Raw genomic sequence first — 22841 nt, forward strand, 5'->3', positions numbered from 1 at the left:
GGGAGTTTGAGTCAATTGGGCCTGTATTCACTAGAGATTCGAAGAATGGGGTGGACAGGCTAGATGCAGGAAGGATATTTCTCCTGGCTGGGGAGTCTAGACCCAGGGGTTACAATCTCAGGATGCAGAGTAGATCTTTTAGCACTGAGATGAGGATATATTACTTCATTCAGAGGGTGGTCAGCCTGTGGAATTCACAAAGGCTGTGGAGGTTGGATCACTGATTATATTTAAAAAAGAGATTTGTTTTTGATATTAAAGGGCTATGAAGAGAAAGCGGGAATAAGACATTTAAGTTAAAAGATCAGCCGTAATTGTCTAGATTGGTAGAGCAAGCTCGAAGGGCTAAATGGCCTACTGCTGCTGCTGATCCTTGTGTTCCTATTTCTGCCTTTAGTGTTCGAGAAATGTAGAAACTAGGAGGAGGCCAATCAGGCTCTCGAATCTGCTCTGCCATTCATAAAGAACATGGCTGATTTGGCCTCAACTCCCCTTTCTCAATAAACATCCCCACCCAAAGCCCTCGACGGTCACTTCGAGCAATTGTCTATTCTCCATGAAGCTCTTCAGTTACCCAACCTACACTGCTGTCTGGGAAGAGAATTCCACACACTGAGTAAAATAATCTCTCCTAATCTATGTCTTAAATGGGAAAACCACTAATTTTTAAACTGCCTGCCCTGCACACAGCCCCTCCATGATAAAACAATAGGACCTTGATCAACAGGGCCACTAGGCCAAGGTACAGATGGAATTTAATTTAGATAAATATGTGGGTAAGACAAACCATGGCAGTGCTTATACATTTAATGGTAGGGCCCTGGGGAGTGTTGCTCAACAGAGAGACCTACCGGTGCACATACTTAGTTCCTTGAAAGTGGCGTTTCAAATAGACAAGCTGGTGAAGAGCGTTATGTTATGACTGTACAAGACATTGATGGGGCCACGTTTGGAGTACTGTGTACAGATCTGGTCGCAATCAGAAGGATGTTATTCATAGTCATAGAGTTATAGAGATGTACAGCACAGAAACAGATTCTTCAGTCCGACACATCCATGCCGACCAGATATCCCAACTCAATCTAGTCCCATCTGCCAGCACCCGGCCCATATCCCTCCAAATCCTTCCTATTCATGTACCCATCCAGTTGCCTTTCAAATGTTGCAATTATACTAGCCTCCACCACTTCCTTGCCAGCTCATTCCATACGTGTTCCAACCTCAGCATGAAAAGGTTGCCCCTTAGGTCTCTTTTATATCTTTCCTCTCCCTACCTAAACCTAGCCCTTTAGTTCTGGACTCCCCCATTCTGGGGAAGACTGACTGTTCAACCTATCCACATCCCTCATGATTTTATGAACCTCTATAAGGTCACCCCTCAGCCTCCGACACTCCAGGGTAAACAGTCCCAGCCTATTCAACCTCTCCCCATAGCTCAAATCCTCCAATCCTGGCAACATCCTTGTAAATCTTTTCTGAACCCTTTCAAGTTTCACAATATTCTTCCAATACGATGTTCTCAAAGTGGCCTAATCAATGTCCTGTACAGCCAAAACATGACCTCCCAACTCCTTTACTTAATGCACTGACCTGCAAAAATGGTTTTACAAGGATGTGCTCAGGGTTGGAGAGTTTGAGATATCGGGAGAGGTTGAACAGGCTGGGACAACCTTTCTCTGGAGCCTCGGAGGCTGAGGAGTGACCTCTTTATAGAGATTTATAAAATCACAAGGGCCATAGATAAGGTGAGTCGCTAAGGTATTTTCCCTGAGGAGGGGGAGTCCAAAATTAGGGAGCACAGGTTTAAGATGAGAATAGAAAGATCTATGAAGGGCAAGTTTTTCATACAGAGGGTGGTGCTTATATGGAATGAGCTGCCAGAGGAAGTGTTAGAGGCAAGTACAATTATAAGATTTAAAAGACATTTGGGCAAGTGCATGGATAGGAAAGGCTTAGAGGGATATGGGCCAAACACAGGCAAATAGGACCAGTTCAGTTTAATAAATTAGGTCAGCGTGGACGAGTTGGGCCGAAGGATCTATTTTCATGCTGTATGACTCTAGGTCCCCTTGAGATGTTTATATGTTTCAGTACACCAACCTCTCATCTCTGTAAACTCCAATAGGTGTAGACCCAAACTTCTCAAACCTTTATCGTGAAACAAACTGTTCATCTCGGGCATCAGCCCCATGAATCTACAGCAGGAGGCGGCCAGTCAGGCACTCAACTCACATGCCTCGTCCACTCGGATCGGAACTGGTCTGTGCATTGACCCTGTCTCTGTTTTATAACCTTCAATAGACCTTGTCTAACATGCAACAGTTGCAGTTTGAAATGTTGACTTGTCTGTGCCTCACTCCTACTTCAAACTCTCCCCCTGCTTTTCTGGGATGGGGTAGGGGTGTGAAAGTGAGGGTGCACAGACAGCTTCAGTGTCTACCCTAGTTTTTTTTGAGTGAAACTGCGTGTCGTGGCATTGCCCTTGGACCATCTGTGTTCTCATTTTAAAGCCAAGCCTCTTTATTCCAGACCTTTCCCCTCCACCCTGAAACCTGAGGGAGTATGACCTTCTATAGCAAAGATAAAGTAACCCTCAGATATAATTTCAAACTGCCAAGGAGGAACAAAAACCATTGGGATGCACCAAAAACCCCAGGATACTGTCCCATATTGTTTCACTGGAAACTGGATCACTTTGAGATCGATTGAAACGCTCCCAACCTGAAGCTAGCGTTAACCAAATACAAATGCGAGGGACTTTCTGGCTAAAGAATAGAAAAAAAGGGTTTGGAAATGCTTACAGGCTCTGGCAGTTTGTGTGGGTAGACTTGTCAGTGGCTCGAGAGAATCCTTTGCTTCATTCCTGAATGAATGTCCCCGTATGGTTCCAATCCAGCACTGCCCACTGCCCACCTTTACCTGCCTGATATTGTATGAACCAGATCTGCTTTAACGCCACTCAATTTCTACAAAGGAAATGGTATTGCTTTGCTCACCAACATATGGACAAGGAACATGAGCAGACAAGCAGGAAGAACACAGCAAGCCCGGCAGCAACAGGAGGAGGAGAAGTCGACATTTCAGGTGTAACCCTTCTTCAGGACTGGGGGTGGGTGTAAGGGGAGCTGTGGATAGAGAGATTACACCTGAAACATCGACTTCTCCACCTCCTGATGCTGCCTGGCCTGCTGTGTTTTTCAATCCTCCTGCTTGTCTACTTTGGATACTAGCATATGCAGTTTATTTTTGTGGCTCAGAAACATGAGCTGGCTATTCTGCCCTTCCAGTTTGCTCCACCATTCAATAAGATTGTGGCTGATCTGATTTTAACCTCATCTCTACATCCCTGCATATCCCTTGATAATCTTTCAGCCCCTTGCTCATCAAGAATCCATCCATCTTAAAAAAATATTCCAACAGTCTGCATCCACTGCCTTTTGAGGAAAAGAATTCCAAAGACACTCAACCCTCAGAGAGAAAAATGTTTCTTCATCTCTCTTTTAAATCGGAACTTATTTTTAAATGATGACCCCTCGTTCTAGATTCTTCCATGAGAAGAAACATCCTGTCAACATCCACCCGATCAGGTCCTCTCAGGATCTAATATGTTTCAAATAAGTCACCTCTGATTTTTCCAAACTCGAAAGGGTAGGATACAGGCCAAGCCTGTCTAGCTTTTCCTCATAAGGCAATCCACTCAATACAGGGATTAGTTCAGTAAACCTTCTCTGAACTGCTTCCAACGCATTAATATCTTTCTGTAAGTGCAGTGTTCAGTATTGTAAATGTAATCTCATCAATATCGTGTATAACTGAAGCATATCCTTGTTATTCTTGTATTTAATTTCCCTTGTAATAAAACATAACATTCTACTAGATACCCTGATTATTTGTTGTACTTGCAAATTGACCTTTTGTGGTTCATGCACCAGGACACCCAGTTACAAATGGTGTCAGTCTTGGCTACATCTAGCTCTCCCTGGGATAGATGAAACATCCTCTGTTCTAGTCCTACTCCAATGCCCTCCTTCACCTTAGTGAGCCACATGCAGAGACATTAAGATGGGTGACCAAAACACAAGGCCAAAGGCAGCACCTTTAAGGAGGAGAGCGCAAGGGAGAGGTTGGTGGAGAGGTTTACTGAAGGGGTTCTGGAACATGGGGCCTAGAAGGCCCAGGGGAAGGAACTGGGGTCTGTGCAAAAGGTCAGAATTGGAGGAAGGCAGAGATTGGTGGGACTGGAGGAGGCAGGTTACAGAAATAAGGGAGGGGGGTTCATGACCACGGAGGGATTTAAGCTGGAGGTCAAGAATTTGAAATTCATAGATGGAGCTCAAGTTGTCCCACAATACAGGAGAATGAGGGCTGCTCCAAACTTGTTGAGAGTTAGGTTGTAGCAGTGGGGTTTTGACTGAGCCTAAGGTTATGGAAAGTGGGAGGGGAAAAACTAGCTCAGAGGAAGGCATAATACTCAAATGTGATGACAACGAAAGGTTTTACAGTGGGGAATGGGTCAAGGAAGGGAGACATGAGGAATATTGTGGAGGTGGAAGCAGATTTAATTTGTGACAGAGAGGAAATGAGGTCCAAGGCTTGGGTCCAGGTCAAAGATTTTCTTTTGATTGTTAACTGAAGCTGCATCCATTCAGGGAAGTGGGGAATATTCCATCACCTTGCTGAATTGTGCCTTGTGGATAGTGGGTAAGCTTTGGGAAGTCAGGAGGTTTTGGTGCTTGTGACAGAATTCCCAGCCTCTGACCTGCTCTTGTTGCCACAATATTTATATGGCTGGCCCAGTTCAGTTTCTGGTCAATGATAAATAACCCCCAAGGATGTTGATAGTGGGGACATCAGCAATGGAAGTGCCACTGAATATTAAAGGGATATGGTTGGATTCTCTCTCTCTCGTTGGGGATGGGTCATTGCTTGACACTTGTCTGGTCTGCTCGCTTTCCAATTGGCTGTTGGAAGCTTTGAGGATGGACCAAGGCAGAATTTCAGGGACAAGGGTGTGTAGATCATATGATGAAACCTCCAGCAGAGTTGGCAACCCTCAGGATGGGCAGTATTTAGGATCTAAAATATCCTGTGCTCAGTTGCTTGCATCAACCATGTGTAGTTTTTAAGTGTAGTTTTCAGCTGCAGAGTGACACAATCGTATGTAACTGGGTCAGAGAAGTAAGAGTGTAGTTGACACACTACGGCGTACTCTGGTATCTTGAAACAGAAGGTTGTGAGTTTGAATCCTGTTCCAGTGTTTGGTGTGCACAATCCAGGACGACACTCTGTGTGTACGGTTTATTACGTAAGATGTCAAACCAAGGCCTGCCTACCTCAGGAGGTGAATGCTCAAGACACACACTTGAACAAGAGCAAGGGAGATCGCCCTCTGATCCTAGGGCCAATAATTATCCCTCAAACAACATATCTAAACCAAGATGGATGCTCTGGCCATTTATCACATTGCTGCTTGTGGGAGCTTACTGTGTGCGAATTGGCTGTTGGGTTTGCTACATTACAATGACTACACGAGTGTACTTGGCTGGAAAGTCTTTGTGGAGCTTTCTGAGATCTTGAAATGCACAATATCAGTAAAGTGAAGATTCCCATAATCCCAAAGGACCATTGGCTGCTGTCAGACAGAGAGAGATGACTAATAGTGAGTTTAACCTGATGAGGTTAGAAACAGGGTGGCATTGAGATAGGATGGCTTTCATAGTGGTCATACCCATAATTGAACCTTTGCAGCTGGTCTCACTTTGCATCGCAAACCAGCTGTCCAGACAACTGAGCTAACTGACCCCAGTGCATGTTTCATTTGGTTGATGCTTGGATTTTATGTGGTTGTTAACAGTGAAGACATTGTTAACTTGGAGACATTTGAGGATTTTTCTGTATTAAATATTGAGGCAGATGGAGCCATTTAACTGAGTCACTAATGAGGTAAAAACAAGGGCTGCAGATGCTGGAAACCAGATTCTCGATTAGAGTGGTGCTGGAAAAGCGCAACAGTTCAGGCAGCATCCGAGGAGCAGGAAAATTGATGTTTCGGGCAAAAGCCCTTCATCAGGAATAGAGGCAGAGTGCCACTAATGAGCCATGTCTGGGTTTATGATTACAGTGTGACATGTTTACATAGAAAATTCCTGTTACAAGTGGTGACCTGGTGATTTATGGTGGCAGTGTGGAATTTCCAGTTCCCCTTAGAACATAGAACAGAACAACACAGGAATAGGCCTTTTGGCCTACGATGTTATGCTGAACATGACGTCAAATTAAACTATTCCCTTCTGCCTGCCCTTGATCCACATCCCTCCATTCCTTGCATGTTCATGTGCTTATCTAAAAGTCTCTTAAACACCCCTTTGTATCTGCCTCCATCATCACCCCGGCAGCTCATTCCAGACTACTACCACTCTCTGTGTAAAAATACTTGCTGTTCATACCTCCTTTGAACTTGCCCCCTCTCATCTTAAATGTATGTCCCCCAGTTTTAGACATTTCAACTCTGGGGAAAACGATTCTGACCATCAACCCTATCTCATAACTTTACAGACTTCTATCAAATGTCCTCTCAACCGTTGCCACTCCAGAGAAAACAACCAGAGTTTTTCTAGCCTCTCTTTATAGCTCACACCCTCTAATCCAGGGAGTATCCCGGTAAATCTCTTCTGCACCCTCTCAAGAGTCATAGAGGTATACACAGTACATATGCTGACCAGCTACCTTTTATAAATCTTCTCCCATTAGCCATCACTTGGCCCTCTAAACCCTTCCTATTCATATACCCATCCAGATGCCTTTTAAATATTGTAATTGTACCAGCCTCCATCACTTCCTTTGGCAGCTCATTCCATATACACATCATCACCTGCGTGAAAAAGTTGCCCCTTTCGGTCCCTTTTATATTTTTCCACTTTCACCTTAAACCTATGCCATCTAGTTCTGGACTCCCCCACCCTTGCCTATTTATCCTATCCATGCCTCTCATGATTTTGTAAACTTCTATAAGGTCACCCCTCAGCCTTCGACGCTCCAGGGAAAACAGCCCCAGCCTGTTCAGCCTCTCCCTATAGCTCAAACCCTCCAACCCTGAAAACATCCTGATAAATCTTTTCTGAACCCTTTCAAGTTTCACAACATCCTTCCTATTAGCAGGGAGACCAGAACTGCAGTAATTGTCAAAGAGTGTGGTGCTGGAAAAGCACAGCTGGTCAGGCAACATCCTTGGACCTGCTATGCTTTTCCAGCACCACACTTTACCACTTGGATCTCCAGCATCTGCAGTCCTCACTTTCTCCTAGACCAGAATTGTACGCAATATTTCAAAAAGTGGCAGAACCAATGTCCTGTACAGCTGCAACATGACCTCTCAACTCTGTACTCTATGCACTGACCAATAAGGAGAAGTGTACCAAATTCTGCCTTTACTATCCTATCTACCTGCAACTCCACTTTCAGAGAACTATGAACCTGCACTCCAAGGTCTCTTTATTCAGCAACACTCCCCAGGACCTTACCACTAAGTGTATTAGTCCTGTCCTGATTTGCCTTTCCAAAATACAGCACTTCACATTTATCTAAATTAAACTCTATCTGCCGCTCCTTGGTCCATTGGCCCATCTGATCAAGATCCCATTGTAATCTGAGGTAACCTTTGTTGTACACTACAGACTTTTATACTCCAACCCCTTGCAGGAGGAAGTTACACAGGAGTGGGGAAGGAAGGGGACAGCTTTGTTGGAAAATGTTTGGGAGGTGCATCTGGAAACAGGATACTATGTATGAATGTGAATGTGTTAGAGAATTAATGTAGTTCAGTTAACATCATTTTTGGACTTTGTCAGAAACGAATGGGTTAATTCTTTAATATAGTTCTGGGTGCTACACTCTCGGTGAGATGTTATACAGTAATCAGGCTTGGCCTGTCAGACAATGCCTGAAGCCCCTTCCAGAAACAATGGACTTAAGGTGATGTTCATCTTGTTGCTTTGTGTGGGAAGCAGAGAATCTGCAAAAAATAACATGTAGTTAAGAATGTCTTCGTTTTACCAGAGTATACATAGCACCAAATTAACTACTGCTTTTGAGTCTGCTAGTTCTCCGTACTATCCTCATCTGTCACCAGTTGCACAGGACTTCAGTCTTGGTGTCCTAATGAAGGAAATACTTGTGTTGGAGGTGGTCACAGCGAAGATTCACTGCGTTTTGTTTCTGGAATGAGGGGATTGACCTCCAGTGCAAGGCTGGGTACATTGGACCTACATGTGCTAGTGGAACGGCATGATGGTCAGCAGAAACACACTTCCTGTGCTGTACTGTTCTGTATTCTATCTTCTCTAGAGCTGAGAAGAATGAGAGGTGACCTTGTTATAACATAGAAGAGTGTGAAGGGATTTGACGGAGTCAACATCAAGAGGTTGTTCCATGGGCCAGAGAAATAAGGAGAGGAACATATGATATAGGAACAGGATTAGGCCTCTCGGGCCTGATCTGTCATTCAATAAAATCATGGCTGATCTGATTACTCCATGCTCTCCTGCCTCCAATAATCTTTCAACCCCTCGCTTATCAAGAATCTAAAAACTCAGAGATGCGGGGGGAGGGGGGGGAGCGGTTACAGCTTCAGGATGAAGATCCTGTAATTTGAGACTGAGATCAGGAAAAATTAATTTGCTCAAAGGTTTCTGAGTGTTTGGAATTCGCTGTCTTCGAGGGTTGTGTGTTCTTTGTCACCGAATATATTTAAGGTCTAGATTGACTGATTATTGATCTCTGGAGGGAAATGGGGAGCAGGTAGGAAGTTGGGTTGTGATAGAAGTTCAACCGTGACTGTCTCAAATGTTGGAAAGGGTCAAGAGGCTGAGTGGTTAACATCTTATTGCTCAGGTTTGTAAATATGCAGCATCCGTAAATCGTCCTTGTGCTTCAACCTATAATGCCTAAAGGTTTATTCAACTGATAGAGGAATCATACCAGCGTCTGGAGTCACCTTGAAAGCACTTGGGACAATTGCACAGAGACCAGGACCTACTTTTCTCTAACAATGGGGAGGTGTGTCAAATGGAAGCCTAGCATTTCATGCAGGTGTCAGACTGGGTTTTGAGCTCAAAGCTGATCAAGGACTTGATCCTGTGACCTCCTGAGCCAGAGGTGAGTCAGGAGGCTGGACTGAGGGTAGTGTTCTCAAAGTGAGGTAGAGTTTGGGTTCTAAGTTCTGTCAATCAAGTCTTTGATGTCTAGCGCGCTCAGAAAGTAAATGAATGGGCTGTGAATTGTGTAAAATCTATTGGCTTGATAAATAAAAGAAAGTTTGTTCCTGCCTGGAAGACATTGACCCTTTGTAGTGATGCCCTGGGAATAAGGTCCTAAAGGGGTGAGATGAGGAGATGTCCCCCGTGTCCGAGCTGATACTTAATGTGATTTTTGAGAAAGAAACCGGAAAACCACGCATGATTGCACTGCAGTCTGTGGGAGCTTGCTGTGTGCAAAATGGCCGCCGCTGCAGTGACTACATTTTAGAAGTACTTTATTGACCCTGAAATGTGTTGAGGATGTTCTGATGTTGTGAAAAGGTGCTACAAAAATGCAGGGTTTTCTTTGACAATACATGGGAGCATGAGCAGCCGCCTCTTCTCTCACGAACCCCAACCCCCACCCCCACACCGTTTTGCAGTCGATGTCACCAGCCGTGGGTTTTCCTCTGCTCCCTTTGTAGCTCAGAGTACTGAGACTAGTTCCCATTTCTGCTGAGACTTGGGCCACTTGGCGTAGACTCAATCCAGCCAGCTGGCTCAGTGACACGAGAGGGTCATTTATTCCCTGAACCATTGACATTGGCTGTGGCAATGATTAACCCAATGTGTACAAGGATTTCTTATGACCACATTATCAAGGGGATAGTGGTGGGTGGGAGAAATCCCCAGATACTAGAAGTGGTTCAAAGCCATTTGGCTGCAGATATCAAGGGCTGACTGTATGAATCTCACAGTATGTCTGCACCTTTGTCAACTTTTCTCATAAGGATAGAATTCCTATTGTATAGAAAGAAGCCAATCGGCCCATCGAGGCTGCACTGACCCTCCGAAGACCATCCCACCCAATCCCCATAACCCCTGCATTTCCCATAGCTGACCCACTTAACCTGCACGTCCCTAGACACTATGGGCAATTTAGCACGGCCAATCCACCTAACCCGCACATCTTTGGACTGTGGGAGGAAACCCACGCAGGCACAGGGAGAAGTGCAGACTCCACACAGCTAGTTTGCTGAGGCTGGAATCGAACCTGGGTCCAAGTGAGGCAGCAGTGCTAATCACTGAGTCATTGTACTGCCCCTCTTCTCTGGAAGGAAGAGGCGGCGAGAATTCAGTATGTGTTGTGTGTGTGTGAGCTTGTCTGGTTGGTAACAACACCAGCAATAATGTTTAACCTGTGCAAGTCATACCTACAGTGCTACTCCAATACTGGAATTGAGTGTCATTAGCCCTGTTATTTCGGACAATCTTAACAGTGATTACTGGAGGATGTTAATGTCTTGAAAGCAGCTCAGAGAAGATTTACTGTACCAATACCTGGAATGAGTAGATTTTATCTTATGAGAAAAGTTGACAAAGGTGCAGACATACTGTGTGATTCATACAGTCAGCCCTTGATATCTGCAGTCAAGTGGCTTTGAACCACTTATGGTTTAGAAGTGTCAGAGATGATTTAATTGAAACATATAAGATGCTGCAATATTTGACTGGAACAGCTTATGGGTTCAAGCCCCACTTCAGAGACTGGAGCAGGTAATCTAGACCAAGACCCCCCAGTGCAGTGCTGATGGAATGCCGTGCAGTCTGAGGTACTGTTGCTCGGGTGAACAAGGCTCCACCTGTCCCCTCAAGCGAACGAAAGAGGTACTGGTACCTATGATGTAGGAAAGGGCTGGATGGTTTTATCATTGCTGGTTGTGGCAGCTTGCTGCGTGCCATTTGGCTGACGCGTTTCCTAAATTATGCCAGCAGCTACAATTTGAAAGTACGTTGCGGGTCACAAACAGCTTTAGGTGCTATATAAATGCAAGCTTGTTGGTGATGGAAGTGAGCTTGTGCACACTTGGCAGGAGAACAAAGACTAGAATGATTGTGGCAGATCGGGCCTTTATCGAACAGCCTAAACTAAGGGGCGACAGACTTAGTCCAGTCTATTGACACTGTTTGAAGTGGAGCCAGACATTTTCCCAACTTACTGGCCAAGATGCCGTCTCAGCAAGGGTTGGACATGTATATATTAAGCAAAGGATCAATCTTGGCCTGTGGCTAAGGAATTGTCTAGTTGAGGCACCAGAGCTAGGAGACACCCAAAACTAGGAGTGGGCAATTAAGCACCTCGAGCCTGCTCCACCATTTGATCAGATGGTGGCTGATCTGATTGTGGCCTCAGTTCCACTTTTCTATCTGCCCCTTGACCCCTTATGGAACACCCACAAAAAATATAAGATAACTACTAACTCCCTCTATCTGAATTGGCCCTTGAATACATTCAACGTCCTTGACTCAATTGCTGTCTGGGAAAGAGAATTCTGCAAACTAGCAACCCTTAAGAAAAACATTTTCCTTATCTCCACCTCATTTTAAACCTAAATCCCCTTGTTCTAGGCTTGCCCACAAGGGAGAATTTCTTCATGTGACAAGAGTGACACTTTAGTTTTTCTATAACACGATGGTTGCATACTTGTGCTACCCCATGATAAAGAAAAATCATGCTTTAAGAACAGCGCTTAAAGTGTTGGCCATGTAATCGCATTACATCCAACACGTTTTTAAAAGTTTGCACTTACGAAACAGTGTCCCCAATTTGTCAATTGTGTTACAGCGAATTTGCGTTAACAAAACATGCGTTATAGCAGAACGACTTGTATGATCCTGGAAAATCCTGAAGGTCAGACCACCTTGACATACACATCCAGAGATCCCTGAAGGTAGTAGAGCAGGTTGATAAGTGGTTAAGAAGGAACATGGGATGCCTGCCTTCATTAAACAATATGAAGAGTACAAGAACAGGGAAGTTATGCTGGAACTGTATAAAATGCTAGTTAGACCACAATTGCAGTACAGTGTGCAGTTCTGGTCACTACATTATAGGAAGGCTGTGGTTGCACTAATGAGGGATTTCCCAGGATGCTGCCTGGGTCTGAGGGTCTGGGTTATGAGGATTGATTTGATTAGCTGGGGTGCTTTTCCTTGGAGCAGCAAAGTTTAAAAGGGAGCATGATAGAAGTGTGTAAGATTATGAGGGGCATAGATAGGGTGGCTGCAAAGGCACATTTTTCTTCATTGAAAGGGATCAAAGGGGCAACTTTTTCACGCAGAGAGTGGTGAGTATTGGAATGAGTTGCCAGAGGAAGTGGTAGAGGCTGGTGCAATGACAGCATTTAAAAGGTATCTGGATGGGTACACGAATAGGAATGGTTCAGAGGGGATAGAGGTCAAATGCTGGCAAATGGGACTAGATAAATTTAGGATATCTGGTTGGCATGGATGAGTTGGATTGAAGGGTCTGTTTCCGCGCTACATCTCTATGACTCTATTAGTAGATGAGTCAATGACATGGGGACGTAGCTTCAAGGTAAGAGGTAGAGACTAAGAGGAGAGTTGAGGAGCTTAAACACAATGCACCAATAGGTATAAGAACAGCTTCTTCCTTGGTGTTACTCGACTGCTGGATGGACCTCTTTAACTTCAAATGATGTTGCTCTTGCTTTGTGCACCTCCTGTATAGCCATAACATTGTATGTCTCGCTCTGTTTAAGCACCCTATGATCTGTATGTCCTCATTTGCTATGATCTGCTTGTATTGCTCACAAAACAATACTTTTCACTGTACTTAGGTACACGTGACTACATGAGTAGAGTAAATCAAATCAAAGGAGAAATATTTTCAATCAGAGGGTGGGGGATGTCTGGAAGATATTGCCTGCAATAGTGGTCAAGTCAGAAACTCTTATGCCATTTATGCAGTACTTAAATATTCATTTGTGTTGCCATGGCCTCCAGAGATTTAAGCCAAAAGCTGGAAAACAGGATGAGTGCAGTCCAATCTTTTTTTGACCAGCATGGGCCACAATGGACCAAACGGCCTCCTTCCATGCAGTAAATGTCTGTGACTCCAGGAACCCTCATGGTATCTACTCTTCTAAGTCCCCTCCAAGGAGAAAGTGAGGACTGCAGATGCTGGCGATCAGAGCTGAAGAATGTGTTGCTGGAAAAGTGCAGCAGGTCAGGCAGCATCCAAGGAGCAGGAGAATCGATGTTTCGGGCATAAGCCTGAAGAAGATTCCTGAAGAAGGGCTTATGCCCGAAACGTCGATTCTCCTGCTCCTTGGATGCTGCCTGACCTGCTGCGCTTTTTCAGCTAAGTCCCCTCCAAGTTTGAAATGTGAAAAAGAGAGGAGTGAGAAACAAGAGGTTGCCAGTGAAGAATGTAAGGGAGAGGATGGGGGAGAGACAAGAAGGAGTCATACCTGAGAAACCTAGAGAGACCGGGAATGTTGGAGAGAATTTTGAGTCCAAAGCAAGTCAATGAATATTACAAGTGACAGGTTGGGTCTGTTACTGGGTCTCTATTTTGGTCTTGATTTTAAAACATCGTGCACTGCACTCTCACCCGCTCAAGGCTGTCACTCCAATACAATATGTAAAAAGTTTGTTGCTGAGGGGTCAGGTGATAGTTAAACCAGTCAGCTCCTTTTAAAGAAATGCACTTCTTTTCAACTGAATGCAGAAGAACGAGAATGTGGCTCCTGCTCGTTTTCTGTGGGATCCTGCTGTACCTTCCCCTGCCACAGCTGTCAGTGTGGAGCCCATTGCCTTTGTAAAACAGCACACCGTAAGGCAAAATGCAAAGCTAAAATTTCTTTTACCCCCACATTCACAGCCACTAGATTGCGACTTGGATCAGGCTCCCTCTGGCTCATTCTGCTCTCACTTTCCTGCTAATCCAAGCCTCAGGGTCCTCTATATTGAAGACATTTTAATCAACCTGTTCGGACATGTTATTAGCACACAGAGGTACCACTGCACCACAAGAGCCCAATTTTAGCTTGGGATTGTTCCAACCAATCAGGTCAAGTCTTTCCCATATCTACTCACACAAAGGTTTGGTTTTAGAAACCAATCATTTTAGGCCAAAAGTCACTGTGTCAGCTTCTACATAGATAATGTTTTTGAGAGCTTTTGAACAAGGATGGAGTCTGAATCCTGCAGTTTTGGTGATGCTGAGTGCATTAAAGTGCATTAAAACTGATGGAGCAATTTTAGTAGAATGTAAATGCCAATTTGAATTATGCAATTAAACAGACTTGCATTTCTACAACATCCTTCACAACTGTGCAAACTCCTGAAAAGCTTTGTACCTAAGCCTTGATCTTATTGGATTACATAGCAGACTCGATGGGCTGATTGGCCTGTTTCTGTTCCAAGCCTTATTGTTTTAGGGAATGGGTGACAGGTTAGGGCAGAAGGTTAACTTGATTTGAGGCTAATCCAAGGATTTTCTGATGTGCCACTCTTTTTTTTATTGTTCCCTCTGAATGATTGTTTCATTTTATTTAGTCTGGTATATGGAGGGTCTCGCAGTTCACATCCCGAAACAGACATTCTACACAGACAAGCTTATGCGACACCTCATCCTCTTCAAGGCTATGCAACCAATCATCATCCTGCTGGTGAGTAGCCATTTTATTTCCTTTTCACTCATTCACGGGATTGCGGGCTTTGCTGGCTGCAATGACCTGCAGTCATCATCTTGAGAAGTTGGTGGTGAGCTGCCAACTTGACTCATTATGCTGTTAGGGAGGGAATTCCAGAATTTTGACCCAGCGACACTGAAACATATATTTCCAAGTCAGGGTGGTGTGTGGCTTTGAGGGGAACTTGCAGGTGGTGGTGTTCTCATGTATGAGCTGCCCTAAATGGCAGTCATTGGTTTGGAAGGGACTGTTCATGGAGCCTTGATGAGTTACTGATGGAAACTGTGCATTGTAACACAGCTTAGAAGAGAGATCAGTTTTGGCCAACATTTATCCCTGGGTCAACATTACAAAGAGCAGAATATGTGATCATTACTGTTTTGCTGTCTGCAGGAGCTTGCTGTATGCAAATTGGTTCCTTCCTTTCTTTCTTTAAGCAGGTGTCCGTCCTCTTGAAAAGGATTTTCTTGGCTGTAAAGTACTTTGGAACGTCCTGAGCATGTGAAGGAAGCTTTATAAATGCAAGTTCTTTCTTTCACTGAGCGCCTTCAGACCAAATTTCTCTAACCTTGGGTTCTTGTTTGTTTTGTGTTGCTGTAGGCCTGTCGGGGCTATTTGAGACCGGGCTTCACCACGCTGGCAGCACCACCCCAGACGCTTCTGTCATGAACCTCATCTCCGCTCTGGAATCACGGGCACCACAGCCTGGACCCTCTGCTTCTTCCCTCCTCTCGCAGTTCCGAACTCCATCCTGGCAGACAGGTGGGTGAGGCAGCTCATGCATTTCCCTCTCCTTTGTCTAGGACTCCGCAGTCATGGTTCCTTCACATTCCTCGAGCTGCTGTCTCGGCGAGGGTTCGGGGCCATTTTAACGTTTCGCTAAAATGTAAAGACCTGCGGTGCTGTTAGAATTCTGGGTAATCCATGATGGAGGACGGGAGAAATTTGTGGCTCTAAGAGCTGCTCCTTTTTATGAGGTTTTTAACAGTGTTGGAGCTGATTTCCTTAATTCCTTGGAGCATTAATTACTGTTTTATAAGCTGCTGCATTGTTTTGGGCATTTAAAAGGATGGGTACATGAATAGGAAGAGTTTCGTGGGATATGGGCCAAATTCTGATCAATGGGACTTAATTTAGGATATCTGGTAAGTATGGTTGAATTGGACCAAAGGGTCTGTTTCTGTACTGTCTATGACTCTATAACTGTACCCAAATAGTAACATTGTTAGTTAACTCAGTTTCTTGATGCCAACAGGGCAGGTTCAATGCCTGCACCACCCGAGGACCCAGATTCTCAGTCTTGCCTCTCCCCTGAGGCAAGGTGACCCTCAGGTTAAACCACCACCACAACCATCCCTGTCTCTCTAATATGAGAGAGAGAGAGAGATACTATGGTGACTTTACTTACTCACTGTTACTCAATGCTAACTGGACAGATTCACATTTCAGGTTTCTGGAAAGCAGTTAATGAAATAATACTGTGTGTGTGAAGGTACAAGCTCCCAAAAATTGGAATAAACACTTTGAATCGAGGTCAGGAACCACAACTAGATCATATGAACATATAATTATTCAGGCCCTCAAACCTGTTTCACTGTTCACCAAGTCTATTGCTGACCTGAGCACTCCATATTGCCACCGATCCCAATAACCTTTAACCTTTGCTCCTTTGCTTATCAAGAATCTGCACAACCTGGCCTTAAAAATACTCAAAGACTCTGCTTTCATTGTCTTTTGAGCAGGAGAGTTCCACAGACTCCTGACCGTCTGTGAATAAAATTTTCTTCTTATTTCAGTCTTTGAGGGAATCGGGGGGGGGTTATGACAGGAATAATGGGGATGAGGCAGGATGGTGGAGTTGAGAAATAGCAGGCCAGCCATTGAATGGTGGAGTAGACTGGATGGACCGAGTAGCCAATGCCTTATGGTCTTACTGGTTACTAGACCGATGGATGGAATGAGAGGGTTGTCTTGCAAGTAAAGGTTGGACAGGTCCAGCTTGTTATCTGCTGGAGTTTAGAAGAATATGAGGAACTTGATGGGGATCTGCGGGCCTTGGCAGGCCAGAGATGCATGTTCCATCATAAGATGCAGGAGCAGAATTAGGCCATTTGGCCACTCAAGGCTGCTCCCTCATTTGATCATGGCTGATATATTTCCCAGCCCTATTCTCCTGCCATTTCTCTGTAACCCTTCGCACCATTACTGATCAAGAACCTAGCTATCTCTGACTTAAATATACTCAATGACTTGGCCTCCATAGCCCTCTGCGGCAATGAGTTCCACAGATTCACCACCTTCTAGCTGAAGAAATTCCTCCTCATCTTATTTCCAAAAGGTGATACCTTCATCTTTGGTTGTGCTCTCGAGTCCTCGTCTCTCCTGCTGGTGGAAACATCTTTTCCATGTCCACTCTGTCCGGGCCTGTCGGTATTCTGTAAGTTACAATCCGATTCCCCCACCGCCTACATCCTTCTGATCTCCATTGTCACAGAATCCTCAATGACTCTGTCCACCCTAGGATCATTCTTGTAAACCTCCTCTGGATCCCACAATGGCCAGCACATCTTTCTTAGATATGGGGCCCAAAATTGCTCACAATATTCTAACTATGGCTTTGACACACGCACAGTTCACTGCGTGATGATGTGGTTCACTATCTTCTGGGTAGTTCCACTGACCACTAAGTGAGATGGACGTAACCATTGGCTTAAATAAAGACTAAGAGCCTATAGTCCAGGAATAAAAGATGAGTTTGTTGGCTGCACTCTAGCGTGAGTTGAAGTCTTTGCGAGGGGAGGCATGAACTAAGCAATTATTTTCCCATGCATGCTCTTGTTCATTAGAATACACTGCCTGAAAGGGTGGAAGGAAACGGAATTTGGATAACTTTGTGAAAAGGAGAAAATTTGCAGGAAGTTGGATCAAAATGGAATAGTAGATGCAGAAAGGTCTTTGCAGGGAAGACCAGGAATCGAGAGGTCATCAATATAAGAGCAGGAAAAGGACTCCCCTCCCCATCCTTACACTGGTTCCAACCTTCCAGCTCAGTACCATCCTCATGATCTGCCCGACCTGCCAATCTTCCTTCCCACCTATCCGCTCCACTCTCCTCTCCGACCTACCGCCTTCATCCCCGCCCCCATCCACCTATTGCACTCTTTGCTACCTTCTCCCCGTCCCCCTCCCCCTCCCATTTATCTCTCCACCCCGGAGGCTTCCTGCCTTCATTCCTGATGAAGGGCTCCTGCCCGAAACGTCGATTTTCCTGCTCTTCAGATGCTGCCTGACCTGCTGTGCTTTTCCAGCACCACTCTAATCTAGACTCTGATTTCCAGCATCTGTAGTCCTTACCTTTGCCTGAGTCATCAATATTAATCAATCCCAGATAAATCTGAGTAAATCAGGAGAAACCTCTTTATCCAGAGAGCTCAACACCACAGGAATGATTAAGACAAATAGATGTATTTAAGAGGAAACTAGACAAATATGATTAGAAAATTATTTATGAAGTGAGGTGAGGTACGATGGGAGGAAGTTTGTGTGTAAGTTTTAGCGGTTTGAATTTTGTAGAGATGACGTTAGTTTCGAAGTGAGTTGGAATTTATTTCCTGGATTTAATTCAATGCTTTAAAATGTCTACACTGACCTTTCAGCTCTGCTTCTGTTAGCTTCTCTGGGTCTGTTCACTTTCCTCTGAGTCAACATCTAGGCCTAAGCAATCAAGCCCAGTGAACACAGATTGGTTACCAGGCTGTCATAATCAAACACAGAAAATGAAACCAGTGATCATGATAGACTGGCGAGGCCGAATGGTCTGTTATTGTACTGTAAAATTGATGTAAAATAATGTCTCCTTTTGTTTTGTCTTTGTAGCCATGCACACCCCAGGACCCGCTGAATTATTCATCTCTGGAGCTATTCCTGGTTCTGGGACTTTTCCATCGTCATCTGCGCTCTCAGCCTATCAACACCCAGCCTCCTTCAGTGGGCGGAGTTTCCCCGTGACCTCGTCATTGACCCTTCAGGATGCCACCTTCAGCCCGAGCTCCAATGGCCTGCTCTCGCCACATGATCCGCTGCTGCACATCAAGTCCTCTCAGTCCAGTGTCCCGTCCTCCCTGACCTTTGACCGCCTGGGCAGCGCCGTCCTGGGCACGGGCCTGCCATCTCAGAGCTCGGCGTACCGCACAGCGCAGGAGTCGGCCTCCCGGCACCTGCAGTCACAGTTTAACCTGCTGTCGTCGCCTTTGGGGCCTTCGGAGCAGGCCTCGCAACTCTACAACACCTCGGTCTTCTCCAGCTCACCGGCCTCGGGCATCGAGAGGGCCATCCCACGGCAGGACAGCGTCATCAAGCACTACCAGCGGCCCACCGGTGCCCAGGCCCAGCTGCCTGCCTCTCACCACTCCCTGCAGCACTACCTCAGCTGTGGGGGGAGCCATAGCTTCCAGCAGATGCCCAGGCACTCCACGCTGTCGTGCAGCCCACTGGGTGAGCAGTCCCCGGTGAGCAGCGAGGGCGGCCAGAAGAGCTCCCAGGCCCGTGGCGAGCACTCACAGAGCTACCGGCCCATCATCCAGTCGCCAGGCTACTCCTCCTCCTCCACCTCGTCCTCCAAGTCTAAGAGCTACTCAGCCTCGCGGCAGGCCCAGAGAGGCGGGGCCGCTGGCGCTGCCGTCACCCCCAAGTGCCAAAGCATCTCCTCCAGTGGCCAGTCGCACATCTTCTCCTCATCTGCCCCCAAGGCCAGCTCGGTGATCTCCACCCAGGCCCAGGCCCAGGCCTACTCCCCAGGCCAGTCACAGGCCCTGCTGGGCCTGAGCCAGTCCCAGAGCTACACGGTGTCCCAGGCCCAGAATTTGGCGGTGGCGGCAGTCACCCAGTCACCGGGCTTCAGCTCCAGCCAGTCGCAGGACCTGACCGCGGTGAGCAAGGCCCAGAGCTACTCGGGCAGCCAGCAGCCCCAGCCCCAGCCTCAGCCCCAGACCCAGCAGCAGCAGCAGCAGCAACAGGCCCTGCAGACCTGCGTCAGCCAGGCGCAGAATTACTCTCCGGAGCAGCTCCAGGGCCTGTCGTCAGTGGGCTCCATTCAGAGTTACAGCGTCCAATCAGAGCCCCACTCCTCGGCCACGCAGGGACAGAGTTACGGTCCAGCCCACTCACAAGGGATGCCGGCGGCCAGCCCCTCCCTCAGCTATGCTGCCGGACACTCTCCGGCCTTGAGCTCCCACGGGCCATCCATCGTCTACTCCTCAGCCAGCCATGTCCAGAACCTGCCGGCCGCTAGCCCCTCTCCCATCATCCGGCCCCTGCAGTCCCCGACCAGCAGCCGGCCTCAGGGGGTGGGCTCCCCAGGCCAATCCCAGAAGTACCTCTCCTCCGTGCTGTCACCGTCCTTCATTCAGCCCCCTCACTCACAGGCCTTCCAGCCCTCGCAGGCCCCCCTGGAGCGGGCGCCAGCCTACGGCAAGGCCAAGGCCGACCAGGAGCTGCTGGCGTCTGAGAGGACGGAGGACGAGGACTTTCTGATCCAGCACCTGCTGGACTCGCAGAGCCCGCCGCGGGTCTCGTCGCAGAGCCTGGCCGAGTGCGAGGAACGGGCCCCCAAGGGCATGGTCTACGAGATGTCCAAGTCTGAGGAGAGGTACCACCTGCAGAGTGTCATCCGTACCAGTTCGAGTTTGGACAGCCAGGTCCTGGAGATGTCGTTGCAGGGTCTGAAGGAGAAGAAGAAAGGCGAACGGCAGAAGGAATACGGCCGCTCCTCCTCGGACGCCCTGGTCACCTCAGTGGTGCACTACAGCCACCAGCCCAACAGCATCGACGGCCTGGCGCAGGACATCAAGAAGACGGTTGACCACCTCCAGGGAGGGCCCCACTTGGATGGTTCCGGAAAGGAGCTCGGCGCGGGCCACTCGTACATGCAGAAGACCCCGGAGCCGGGCTCCCGGGCACACCACCTGGGTCCCGACTCCTCGCAGCTGGAGAGCCACGGGATCCTGCAAGGCCAGGCTGGCTCGCAGCTGATGCTGGAGGCCTCGCCGGAGATGCAGCTGCCTCTGGGTCACCAGGCCCCTGGGCAGCCATCGCAGCTGCTGCAGTCGGTGCTGACCCACACCCAGAGCCAGCAGCAAGCCCAGCAGCAGATGCTGGAGGCCCACCTGCAGAGCCAGCAGCTACAGGCTGCCCATGCCCACGCCGCGGGCCTGGACTCCCGCCTGCTGCCCGGGGAGGCCCGCTCGCCCCAGCTCGCCCCGCCCGATGCCATGGAGCGGCTGCCGCGCTCTGAGAGCATGCAGCCGCAGGAGATGCAAGAGTTCCTGGAGCCTGAGCTCCACCTGGAGAGCCACCTGGCCCAGGCCGGTCAGGTCCAGCAGTCTCAGCAGCAGCAGCAGCCTCAGCCCCAGCCCCAGCACCTGCTCCCCGAAGCCAGCGAACCGCTGCGCCTGGACAGCTCTGAGGCCTCCCAGCAGGTCTCCCAGCAGCAGCTGGAGGGCAAGGACCAGTTTGGCCAGGGCAGCCCGCAGAGCGGCAAGCAGCGGTTTGTGCCGCTCACCTCCATCTGCTTCCCAGACTCCCTCCTGCAGGACGAGGAGCGCAACTTCTTTCCAGGGATGGAGGACATGTTCTGCTCGGCGCCCTGCAGCAGTGAGGAGTACAGCAAGCAGTCGTGCGGCGACGAGGCCGGGCAGCCGATGGACAGGAGTGACGGTGGTGGTGGCATGAAGTCCGGCTTCGACATGATGCACTCGGGCCAGAGCTTCCCGAGCTACTGTGCCCCCGAGCCCGCCGGCGGGCAGCAGAACGTCCACCTGGACCTCAATCCGGTCGCCCTGAAGCCGGAGCTGGAGCCCCCGAGCGTGCAGGCGGAGCACCTGGGCCTGACCCCGCCCGCCCACGGGGGCCCCCCCACCGGCGCTGACCTCAAGTCGCCTCTGACTACCGCCAGCTTCTGCTCCATGAAGACCAAGAAGTTCCTGAAGACCTCCTCGCTCCACCTGCTGAAGAAGAAGGACTCGCCGCCGCAGCCCCCGAAGAAGAACTACGCCCAGGAGTACGAGTTCGAGGACGAAGAGAAGGAGGACGTGCCAGCCGACATCCGGCTCAACAACCGACGGCTCCCCGACCTGCTGCCCGACCTCATCTCCAGCTGCCGGACCCGCACCAACCTCAGCCCCGTCTCCGACATTGACTTCTGTTCTGGCAACAACCTGAATGGAGGCAAGAAGAAGGCCAAGAGGGCGTCCAAGCCAAAGGAGAAAGGGCCCCCGAGACCCCGGGGCCGACCGCGGATCCGACCCCTCGAGCCCCCCCAGGGCGTGGCTCAAGACGGACCCAAGAAAAGGGGCCGGGGCAGAGGGAGGGGCAAGAAGATCACGGAGAATGAAAACGAGGGCTTCAAAATGGAGAAGCCAGTGAAACCCAGCAAGGTAACGGCATTTTTTGCTTCTTTCCCAATTGTTAGAGCGAGTGTGATGCAGACGTTGGGAAATTTTGATGCTTCGTGGGAAAGGCAGAGGGGCACATTGTTCATTCAGCTGAATGTGGCCTCGAATGATCTGGGACATGTCCTCCAGAAAGGGCATGGGAGGAAAATAGGAGCAAGAGTAGGCCATTCAGCCCCTCCAACTCGGTCCACCATTCCATGGAATCGTGTAGGGCAGCCACTTCACTGCCTGGCCCCCCTGAAATCAGTCTCTTTCTGACCTCACAAAACTGTGCAGGATTGTCAGGAGGCTTCAAGGTGATTGGGGTAAGTTGAATGAGTGAGCAAACACATGGCAGATGCAGTACTATGTGGCTTGGTGTGAAGTTATACACTTCAATGTAACAACAGAAAGGAAGAGTACGATTTAAAAGTGAGGTTATTGGGAAGTGCGGTTGTAGAGAGGGATTGGGGTGTCCTTGTGCACTCTCAATGGAAGTAAACAGACAGGTGCTGCAAGCAATTTGAAAGGCAAATCGTATATTTGCCTTCATTACAAGAGGATTAGAGTTCAGAAGTGGGGATGCCTTCCTGCAGTATGACAGGGCTTTGATGAGGCCACATCAGGAGTATTGCATGCTGCTTTGGTCTCCCCACCTCAGACAGGATATAGTCGCC

The 22841-nt window shown here is 48.0% G+C and overlaps 1 protein-coding gene across 1 annotated transcript in view; it reads left to right on the forward strand.

Annotated features, from left to right (window-relative positions):
- Positions 1 to 22841, forward strand: part of LOC140489317 (proline-rich protein 12-like) — an 82110-nt gene that overhangs the window by 15209 nt on the left and 44060 nt on the right. Inside the window, exons 2-4 of the mRNA XM_072588733.1 lie at positions 14598 to 14710; positions 15335 to 15496; positions 18611 to 22167. Coding sequence (XP_072444834.1) covers positions 14598 to 14710; positions 15335 to 15496; positions 18611 to 22167 — 3832 coding nt within the window. The remainder of the gene's footprint in view (positions 1 to 14597; positions 14711 to 15334; positions 15497 to 18610; positions 22168 to 22841) is intronic.

Source organism: Chiloscyllium punctatum, chromosome 18 (genome assembly GCF_047496795.1).
Source record: "Chiloscyllium punctatum isolate Juve2018m chromosome 18, sChiPun1.3, whole genome shotgun sequence".
Lineage (NCBI taxonomy): Eukaryota > Metazoa > Chordata > Chondrichthyes > Orectolobiformes > Hemiscylliidae > Chiloscyllium > Chiloscyllium punctatum.